The 12051-nt window shown below is 30.6% G+C and overlaps 1 protein-coding gene across 1 annotated transcript; it reads left to right on the forward strand.

Moving 5' to 3' along the window:
• The first annotated feature begins 8137 nt into the window (after positions 1 to 8137).
• Positions 8138 to 11614, forward strand: LOC142223709 (uncharacterized). The gene is made up of 5 exons (XM_075293565.1): positions 8138 to 9559; positions 10242 to 10425; positions 10528 to 10602; positions 10663 to 11331; positions 11601 to 11614. Exons 1-5 carry the CDS (start codon positions 8138 to 8140, stop codon positions 11612 to 11614), a joined length of 2364 nt encoding a protein of 787 aa, XP_075149680.1.
• The last annotated feature ends 437 nt before the right edge of the window (positions 11615 to 12051 follow it).

Raw genomic sequence — 12051 nt, forward strand, 5'->3', positions numbered from 1 at the left:
TTTTTATAGAAATTGTTTTTTTTTGTCTTCTTAATCCTGTTTTGTTTTTTTTTTTCAGATATCTGTAACTAAAAATGCCTAAACTTTTTTTCCATTTCGTATGATTGGAAAATAGTGAAAATGCTATAGATATATATGAAGATAATAAAAAAAAATTGTGAAATTGTTATAGTGATATTATTTTTAAGTTTTCCAATTACTCCCCTCCACCCCCTTCCCCTTAAGTAGAACAAATAATGTTAAAAACAAATGAAAAAATATATATGCAATAATACTCCTTTTTTTAAATAAAATAAAAAAAAAATATTCTAAGAATGTAATTAAGTGTATTTGTATAAATTTTAAGAAATAAATACATTTCATACATAAATGCAAATACTTACAAAAGAAATTGTATTTAATTTTATGGTTATATAGATTCCGACGCCAGTAAGATGATTTTGGGAAAAAGGGACCCAGACTAGATACCAGAAGTAAAAAACTGCTACCCCGATAGATCGAGGATGAATGAGAGGGCGGGACTTGGGGTATATGTGGGGGACCCAGACCACAGCACAATCTTACAGAAGTGTTTGCTATAACACATTGTGTTAAATGGCTCTTAAATAACATGAGGCCGATGGATTGTAGATGGTTTAGAGAAGGGGACTGAGCGTATATGTGGAGAATCCGGACACAGACATCCGATTGCCCGACCACAATACAATCCGGCAAGCAGAAGTACGTGGCATATCGGAATGTCTTAAGTGGCTCGAAAATAACATGAGGTCACAAAACGTGAACATTTTCAGAGATTGCCAGAGACATTATCTTATTAGAACGCAAAAGCATGATAAGCGAATACTCGAAATACGACAAGATGGCTATGGGTGCAAGAACATGCCGGAATAATATGAAGCGTAAAGGCAAAATTTCTGGCGATAAGAGCTAGGATACATAGGGAAGGGCATTTAGAGAAAGTAAAGTCTATAGAGTCAACACGGGCCGAATTGGATGAATGGGCACGGGAGACAAATAAAGCGATGTGGGTCAATGCAACGGTCGTAAGGGCGATGAAGATACTAAGGCGTGACCCAGAAAAACTGAAGTAAACTACTGACACAGAAAAAAATTACACAAATATTTTTCCAATTAAAATCTTAATTGAGTTTTAAAAAATATTCAATTAAAAATGTAATTGATTCAACAAATTTTTTAATTGAAACAAAAATCAATCACACAAATTAGTATCAATTAATTTTTAAATTTGATCAATTAATTTTTTAAATGGCTGTCTATTAATTTTTTAATTGATATTATCATTTCTGTGTTTGAAGCCATTTCAACTAAAAAAATTAATTGGATCAATTAATTTCGTGATTGAATCAGAAAAAAATTTTCTGAGTGGACACTCAAAAATTACAAAAATTAATTGGATCAATTAATTTAGTGATTGAATCAGAAGAATTTTTTTTTATTGTTGAAATTTTTCCATTACCAATTTGTTTGTTTAAGTTTTTTAACTGACCAAAAAGCCTATTAAAAAACTTCAAAACAAATTTTTTGTTGAGTGTATACTCAATAATTTTTTTTCTGATTCAATCACGAAATTATTTTTTTTAATTGAAATGTCTTCAATCACGAAAATGATGTTATCAATCACAGTTTTAAATGGACATTAAAAAAATACTTGCTTAAGCAATTAATTATTTTAATTAGCAAATTTCAATAAAACGTTTAATTGATTCAATTAAAAATTTAATTTATATTGATGGCAAAACTCAATTTATTTTTTAATTAGAAATGTAACTATTTTCAATTACTTTCTTAGCTGATTTAGTGTTTTTAGGTTGATTGAAAAATTGATTGTTCGAAATAAATTTTTTGTTAAAAAATTAAAAAAAAATCCACACAAGTTTTTAATTGACTTAATCATGTCCGTCCGTCCGTATGTTAAAATCACGTTAACTTCTGAATGAAACAAGCTATCGACTTGAAACTTGGCACAAGTAGTAGTTATTGGTGTAGGTCGGACGGTATTGCAAATGGGCCATATCGGTCCACTATTACGTATAGCCCCCATATAAACCGATCCCCCGATTTGGCCTGCGGAGCCTCTAAGAGCAGCAAATTTCATCCGATCCGACTGAAATTTAGTACATGGTGTAAGTATATGGTCTCTAATAACCATGCAAAAATTGGTCGAAATCGGTCCATAATTATATATAGCCCCCATATAAACCGATCCCCAGATTTGGCTTGCGGAGCCTCATAAGAAGCAAATTTCATCCGATCCGGCTGAAATTTGGTACATGGTGTTAGCATATGATCTCTAACAAGCCTGCAAAAATTGGTCCACATCGGTCCATAATTATATGTAGCCCCCATATAAACCGATCCCCAAATTTGGCTTGCGGAGCCTCTAAGAGAAGCAAATTTCATCCGATGCGGCTGAAATTTGGTACATGGTGTTAGCATATGATCTCTAACAAGCATGCAAAAATTGGTCGAAATCGGTCCATAATTATATATAGTCCCCATATAAACCGATCCCCATATATGGTTTGCGGAGCCTCTAAGAGAAGCAAATTTCATTCGATGCGGCTGAAATTTGGTACATGGTGTAAGTATATGGTATCTAACAACTATGCGAAAATTGGTCCACATCGGTCCATAATTATATATAGCCCCCATATAAACCGATCCCCAGATTTGGCTTACGGAGCCTCTAAGAGAAGCAAATTTCAACCGATCCGGCTGAAATTTGGTACATGGTGTTAGCATATGATCTCTAACAAGCATGCAAAAATTGGTCGAAATCGGTCCATAATTATATATAGCCCTCATATAAACCGATCCCCAAATTTGACCTCCGGAGCCCCTTGGAAGAGCAAAATTCTTCCGATTCGGTTGAAATTTGGTACATGATGTTAGTATATGGTATCCAATAACCATGCAGGAATTGGTTTTTATCAGTCCATAATTATATATAGCCCCCATATAAACCGATCCCCAGATTTGTCCTCCGGAGCCTCTTGGAGAAGCAAAATTCATCCGAGCTGGTTGAAATTTGGAACGTGGTGTTAGTTAGTATATGATATTTAACAACCATGCTAAAAGTGGTGCATATTAGTCCATAATTATATATAGCCCCCATATAAACCGATCCCCAGATTTGGTTTTGGAGCCTCTTGGAGAAGCAAAATTCATCCGAGTCAGTTGAAATTTGGTACACTGTGCTAGTATATGGCCGTTAACAACCATGCCTAACTAGGTCCATATCGGTCTATAGTTATATATAGCCCTCAGATAAATCGATCCCAAATCACACAAAAATTGGTCCATATCAAGTTTATAAATGTATATAGCCCCCATATAAGCTACCCCCATATTTCAATTCTGGCTCTCTACATGCCGTGCAAAAAAATCCGTATCGATTCGTAATTATTTGTAGACTTACCCAAACATACCTTTTTTGTCTAATATATACCACGTATGGACTAACTCACAATTTAGAAAACGATGTTAAAAAGTTTTAAAATACCACAACCCAAGTAATTCGATTGTGGATGAGTCTTTTGTAGAAGTTTCTACGCAATCTGTGGTGGAGGGTACATAAGATTCGGCCTGGCCGAACTTACGGCCGTATATACTTCTTTTATTTTGATCACTTCTGCGTGTTAAATATGATTTAGTTACACATTCTAAAACTAACCCTCATTTTCTTTCCCGATGGGTTCACATTTTTTGAGTGTACAGCCTATCTTCTCAAAATTCCAATTTATTCCTTCAAAATAGGAAATTTTTGTAACAAGTGAAAAAAATTATTTATGTCTAAAAATTTTTCTTGAATATTTCTTTATGTCACTTCTGTGTTTGTAATAGGGATTAATTATACATTCTAAAATTGACCCACCTTTTCTTTTCCAATGGGTTCACATTTTTCGAGAATACAGCGTTTTTTTCTCAAAATCCCAATTTATTCCTTCAAAATAGGAAATTTTTGTAACAAGTGATAAAAATGATTTATGTGTAAATTTTTTCTTTGTCATTTCTAGTTAAAAATCTGAGACTGACCCAAATTTTCTTCCTTTCTTGAATTTGTCTAATATTTTTTTATATTTTAATCGCAAATATAGTGCACAATTTTACTAAAAAATAAAATAGTTCATATTTTCCTAAAATGGCAGAAGTTTGCTTAAATTGAGTTCATAAATCTCTCAAATGAATAAATTTTACTAAAATTGTACCTGTCTCGAACTTCGTACAGCGCTAAAGACATTTTAACAATTCTTAAATCCAATTTTTTCTAAAAATTACCCTAAAAATGACCCTCATTTTCTTTCCCAATGGGTTCACATGGGTTTTGAGTGTACAGCATATCTTACCACGAGCCTAAAATATTCACAAAATTTAAATTTCAGTCAAATGGCCTGCTAATTTATTTTAATCTATTTACATTTAATTTATTTCGCCAACCTATAATGTTTGAGTATTCGATGCATTATCGTAATCACCCAAATAGTATTCAAACAAAATCGCAATTCCACAAATGCATCTATACATGCGAATATCATATCCAATATAAAGAGCTTTATCAAGCTCTATGTCATAATTCTATATATTTCTGTTTTTTTTTTTACTTTTTTCGGAAACCCAATTTGAAATAAATTCAAATCTATACGATTCATGTGATTGCCAACGTAAACGGTAATGCGCTAAAACACCAAACCCATACACAAACACACGTATTTAAATCATTGCCATAAATCTTTGTGAATGTGACAACCGTAACTATATAACTGGGCCAGACGTAGAATTTTTATATCCGTGCTTTATTTTGCCAGTAAAAGCCATGTAACTGTGGCTGAGCTCTACACGCAGAATTTTTATTTCAGAATTTTTACTTCCAAGCCACTACACTACACCCCAAAACAATGATATCGACAACGGTTGGCCTTCTGAGTCCTATGGGTGGTATGAGTTACTTTGAATTTATGTTGCGTATACTAACCGTGGAACGCAGTCGTACTGTAAAAAAACACCAGAAAACATAAAAAGGAATTTTGTTTAATATGAATACAATTTCCGTGCGGAAGCATGGCAATGCTATGCCACTTATATTATGCGTTCTCTTATCTTTCACTGCATCATTTAATATCCAATTACAGAGTGTTGGTGTTACACACAAAGAAATTTAATATGGGAAATTAACATTTTTAATCCAAATGTATTAACGATTATTAGGATAATTATATTTTTGGCAAAAAAATAATAATAAATAAATGGCAGCAAGTTCGATCAGGCCGAATCTTATGTATCCTCCACCATGGATGGTTTGGAAACTTCTACTAAAGACTGTCATCCACAAACTACTGTCATCGAACTACTTGGGTTGCGGTAACACTTGTCGATGGCAAGGTATCTTAAAACTTTTTAATACCGTCTTCTAAATTTTAAGTTAGTCCATACGGGGTATATATTAAACAAAAAAAGGCCGATTAAATACGTATATAATACAGTTTGAGAAAATTTTCTATAGAAATAAAATTTTTAGAAAATTTTCAATAGAAATAAAATTTTGACGAAATTTTCTATAAAAAAAACTTGTTGACAAAATTTTGTATAGCAATAAAATTTGAACCAAATTTTCTATAGCAATAAAATTTTGACAAAATTTTCTATAGAAATAAAATGTTGACAATATTTTCTATAGAAATAATATTTTGACAAAATTTTCTGTAGAAATAAATTTTTTAGAAAATTTTCAATAGAAATAAAATTTTGACGAAATTTTCTATAAAAAAAATTGCACACAATTTTGTATAGCAATAATATTTTGACAAAATTTTCTACAGCAAAAAAAGTTTTGACCAATTTTTCTATGGAAATAAAATTTTGACAATATTTTCTATAGAAATAATATTTTGACAAAATTTTCTACAGAAATAAAATTCTTAGAAAATTTTCAATAGAAATAAAATTTTGACGAAATTTTCTATAATTTTTTTTTTTTACAAAATTTTGTATAGCAATAAAATTTGGACAAAATTTTCTATAGCAAACACATTTTGACAAAATTTTCTATAGAAATAAAATTCTTAGTAAATTTTCAATCGAAATAAAATTTTGACGAAATTTTCTATAAAAAACATCACAAAATTTTGTATAGCAATAACATTTTGACGAAATTTTCTATAAAAAAAATTGCACAAAATTTTGTATAGCAATAATATTTTGACAAAATTTTCTATAGCAAAAAAAGTTTTGACAAACTTTTCTATAGAAATAAAATTTTGACAATATTTTCTATAGAAATAATATTTTGACAAAATTTTCTACAGAAATAAAATTCGTAGAAAATGTTCAATAGAAATACAATTTTGACGAAATTTTCTATAATTTTTTTTTGACAAAATTTTGTATAGCAATAAAATTTGGACAACATTTTCTATAGCAAAAAATTTTGACAAAATTTTCTATAGAAATAAAATTTTGACAATATTTTCTATAGAAATAATATTTTGACAAAATTATCTATAGAAATAAAATTTTTAGAAAATTTTCAATAGAAATAAAATTTTGACGAAATTTTCTATAAAAAAAATGCACAAAATTTTGTATAGCAATAAAATTTTGAAAAAATTTTCTGTAGCAAAAAAGTTTTGACAAATTTTTCTATAGAAATAAAATTTTAACAATATTTTCTATAGAAATAACAGTTTGACAAAATTTTCTATAGAAATAAAATTCTTAGAAAATTTTGAATAGAAATAAAATTTTGACGAAATTTTCTATAAAAAACATCACAAAATTTTGTATAGCAATAAAATTTTGACAAAATTTTTTATAGAAAAAAAATTTTAGAAAATTTTCAAGAGAAATCCTAAAGTGGTGGAGAGAGAAGAGTGCGCGCCGGACGTGTTTTTAAAGAGCTCCGCATTTTTAATAAAATAAATAAATTTAAATTGATATATTTTGCATTATAGCAATTTGCTAAAATTTAATTTGCAGTGTTAATTAAAACAAAAGCAAAGATGTCAGTAAAAATAATAAATAAAGAATCTAAAAAAGTATTCTCTACGCCAACTACAAAAGTGACTTACGATACACCATTATCACACAACAACAAATCCCCAAAAATTCTTAAACTCATAGAATCAAAATTTGCAAAACAAAACGAACTTATGATTATAAACATTGAAAAATGTGTTAAAGAAAGTGTTGATGAAGTAATGAAACAAATAAAAGACAAATTAAATGCAGTATCGAACAAAGTGGATGAACTTAATACCAAGATTAACAAGCTAGAAGAAAAACAAACTGAAATAAATGAGCTCAAAAGCGAAATAAATAAAATAAAACAACAAATTCATTACAAGGAAAATACGAAAGTATCAAAAAATCTTCGTGTTTGTGGCATCCCATTTCTTCAACATGAAAATTTATATCAATTATTCCAAAACTTTTGCGCCTCTTTAAATATTCCACAACCAAATATAAAAAATATCCAAAGAATTAAAAACAACAAAAATCATAGAGCAGATGGTGTTGTTCTGGTCAAGTTTTTCACCTCTCAAGATAGAAGCACAATTATGAAAGCAACGCATAATTACAGGAGAGCAAACAAATCAAATCTTTCACTTCGTTTGTTTGGCTTTGATGCCGACACGCCATGTTACATCAACGAAGACCTAACCAGCTCCAACTATAAATTGTTGCAAACAGCGTTAAAGCTTAAAAAGAAAAAACATTTAGTAGCAGCCTACACTTTTCGTGGAGTTGTTTACATAAAACAATCAGAATATGTTTCTGCTATTCGGATTGAGTCAGCTGATGATCTCAACAATCTCTTTCGTATATCTACTGACTTGTCATTCTCTCTCCAGCCAGAAATGGATATTGCCAACACCAATCATTAAACATCACACCGCAGCTATTGCGTTACCAATCATATTAAATGCCACACAGAGAAAAATTATTATCTTTTTAACTATAAACATCTACATATCTAATTATTTTTTAGTTTTAAAAACATGTTTTATTTGTTTAACTAAACTTGATACACTTTCTGTTTTTTATAAAACTTTTTGTTATCAAAATAATTTCATCTTCACTTGTATGCAGCAGGATTTCATTGTTATATTAACCTTGATTAATGCTAGTTAATGTAAATAGAAATGCCAAAGACGAAATGTTTAATATGATTCGCATTATTGGGAGACAGAAATCTGGTTTAAAAATGATTCATATAAATGCACAAAGCCTAAATAATAAGTTCGATGAATTTAAATATATTTTTATATCGTCTGGTGTTGATTTAATTTGTGTTTCAGAAACATGGTTTCATTCTAATTTACAGGATGGCATATACAATCTTCCTGGGTATAAATTATTTCGTGCTGATAGAGAAACATTTGCGGGTGGCTCATGCATATATGTTAGAAATGGTTTAAAATGTCGTGTGATAAAGAAATCAGCAGTAGGTGATGCCATGGAATATATATTTTTAGAGATGTATATGAGTGGGAAACATAAGGTTCTCATTGGCAATGTGTATCGTCCAAATAATCGTATTCCTATTACCGAAGTGGTATCTGTTGTAAATGACATATCTGTACCATTCAGTGATATTATAATTTCTGGCGATTTTAATTGCAACCTATTTAATGATAACACATTATCTGAAGCATTTCAAGTGCTAGGTTTGTTTCCCACAAACACTCATGTCCCAACACATTATAATAATTCCTCAAATAGTCTGCTGGATGTAATTTTTGTTAATCAAATGTCGAAAATCAAGTTATATGATCAGTTGTCAGCACCAATGTTCTCCAGACATGATTTGCTTTACATTATATATGACTGCGATTTTACTATACAACCACAGACGATTTCTTTTCGCGATTTCAGGAATATAGATTATGACATTCTTAAGGATTTTATTTGTAACGTATCTTGGGATACATTATACGATACTCCGGAAGTAGATGATCAGGTGGAATTTTTTGAGACGAAATTAAATGAAATTTTCGATATGTGTGCACCTTTGAAAACTAAAATTGTTACAAACAATGAGAAACCTTGGTTCAGCAATCACATAAGGAACATAATTCGAAAACGGGATGCATACTATAGTCGATGGAGACGATATAAAATTCCACAATTATACGAATCTTTTAGGTTTTGGCGTTGTGTAGTTGCAAAGGAAATTAGAATAGCAAAATCTCGTTTCTATAAGGAGAAATTTTCGAAGGCGATTAATTGTAGGGCCAAGTGGAAGGAAATACGAAAAATTGGAATAGGTTTGAAGGATAATAGCAATCCACAAGATGATATTGATCTGGACTCCTTAAATATGAAGTTTATAGGCGGAGATGTCATGAGTAACTCTCGAAACGTTTATCGAGATTATTGCTGTGTCAGAAAGGAAAATGACTTTTCATTCCAGTGTGTAAGTGAAGAAGAAGTATTGTCCGCTGTTTTATCTATAAAATCCAATTCCGAGGGAGATGATGGAATTAATCCGAAATTGTTTAAGATAGTGTTACCAGTATTACTACCTTATAAAGGTGTGCACGTGAGTAATAGTTTACTCACGCTCACGCACACTCACGACTGAAAAATCATACTCACGCACGATATTTTTTGGTAGGACTCACGCTCACGCACACTCACGAAAAGAAAATTTGTACTCACGCACACTCACGCACGAAAACGTCGTGACTCACGAAAAATACCGTGACTCACGAAAAATATCGTGACTCACGAATAATTTTATGATTAATTTACCTTACCGAAGTGTATGAAAACATGAGCATTATTAAAATCGAGGGTGTTATTAAACTCTTAACATCCCAGGTGTCACTAAAATTATAATTGAATTTAACTCTTAAGCGTTTTATGTTGGTGAGCAGGAATATTTTCGTGAGTGTAATTCGTTACTCACGCACACTCACGAAGATATTATTTTCGTGACTCACGCTCACGCACGACATTTTGGTTTGTTAATCACGTTCACGCACACTCACGCTGTTGTCATGAGCGTGACTCACGACTCACGCACGAATCACGAAAATTTTCGTGAGTCACGACAAATTCGTTTCACGTGCACACCTCTACTACCTTACGTTACATACTTATACAATACAGCCTTAATGAAATCTGTTTTTCCTAGTGCATGGAAAAAGGCAAAGATTTTACCTGTACCTAAGACTGACAACGATTTTAGGCCGATCGCGATATTACCTTACTTATCAAAGGTGCTTGAGAAGCTCATGTATCAACAAATGATTAAATATATTGAAGATAATGGACTGATATTTGATAGACAGTCGGGATTTATGAAAAATAGAAGTTGTGTGACCGCTCTTATAGATGTCACGGATGACCTGAGAGCTAATATGGACGAACGGGAGCATTCCTTCCTCATTTTACTTGACCACAGTAAAGCTTTTGATACTGTTGATCATTCTATATTACTAACAAAACTTGACAGGATTTTTAATTTCTCAAGCTCTGCTTGTAGGTTATTATCTTCGTATGTAGATAACCGGTCGCAGAGGGTACATTCACATGGTAAAGTATCAGAAACCTTGGTGTTGAAAAGAGGAGTTCCTCAAGGTTCGATTTTGGGACCGCTTTTGTTTTGTCTATACATAAATGATCTCCCGGATATTCTAGATAACTCCAAGATGCACATTTACGCAGATGATGTGCAACTGTATCGCTCTTCTCATGTTAGTGAAATTAATGAGTGTGTTAGGAAAATAAATAGTGATTTAGTCAAGATTAACAACTGGGCTGAAGTAAATAAGCTATGTATAAATCCGCGTAAATCGAAGTGCATTTATATAAGAAAATCAGATGTGGATGATAACATTCAGGGTTTATATATTGATAACACATTGATCGATTATACCTCATCTACTATGAATCTTGGAATTTGTTTCAATGAAAAATTAACTTGGTCTAACCATATAACTAAAGTCTCCGGCAAAGTTCACGCCATGCTGCGAAATCTATGGGCAGTACAACAATCAACACCTCTTGATATACGAATGTTGCTAGCAAAGACATACCTTATACCTACACTCTTATATGGATCTGAAATCTTCCATAATTGCGATATTATCGACTTGCAACGTCTCAAAATTACATTTAATAATATTGCTAGATATATTTTCAATTTAAAACGAAGAGACAGAATATCAAACTGTTCTTATCAAATTTTCAATATGAGTTTTGAAAATTACTTAAATTATAAGAGCTTGGTTTTCATGCATAAAATAGTTTATAACAAAGAACCTAAATATTTATTCGAAAGGATAACGTTCGCTCGCTCAAACCGAGGTAAAAAAATTATACAGAAACGGTTTAAAAGCTCTAAGTCAGAAAAATTCTTTTTTATACCAACAATTCGTCTTTGGAACAAACTCCCACCAGACTTACAGTTAATAAGCAATATCCTGCATTTTAAAAGGCAACTTTGCAATCATTTAAAATAAATGGAATATCTATATTAAAAACCTTTATAAAATTACATTAAGTTTAAACTTTTCCATATGAAACTAAAAAACAACATATTATACAAATTTAAATATTTTTTTTATCTATTATAGTACATAATTTATAAATGTAAAACAATATTATATACTACAAGCAAAATTGTGTTGAACCACTGACACCAACATTATAAGAATTTAATTTCTTAAGGTGTTAGACTTTACAAATAAATAAATAAAAAAAAAAAAAAAAAAAAAAAAAAAAAATAATGCTTTGACGAAATTTCCTATAAAATTTTTTTGGCAATATTTTGTACAGCAATAAAATTTGGACAAAATTTTCTATAGAAATAAAATTTTGACAATAAAATTGTCAATAGAAATAAAATTTTGACGAAATTTTCTATAGAAATAAAATTTTGACAAAATTTTCGAAAGAAATAATATTTTGACAAAATTTTCTACAGAAATAAAATTCTTAGAAAATTTTCAATAGAAATACAATTTCGACGAAATTTTCTATAAAATTTTTTTTTGACAAAATTTTGTATAGCAATAAAATTTGGAC

This window comes from Haematobia irritans, chromosome 1 (assembly GCF_050003625.1).
Source record: "Haematobia irritans isolate KBUSLIRL chromosome 1, ASM5000362v1, whole genome shotgun sequence".
NCBI classification, from domain to species: domain Eukaryota; kingdom Metazoa; phylum Arthropoda; class Insecta; order Diptera; family Muscidae; genus Haematobia; species Haematobia irritans.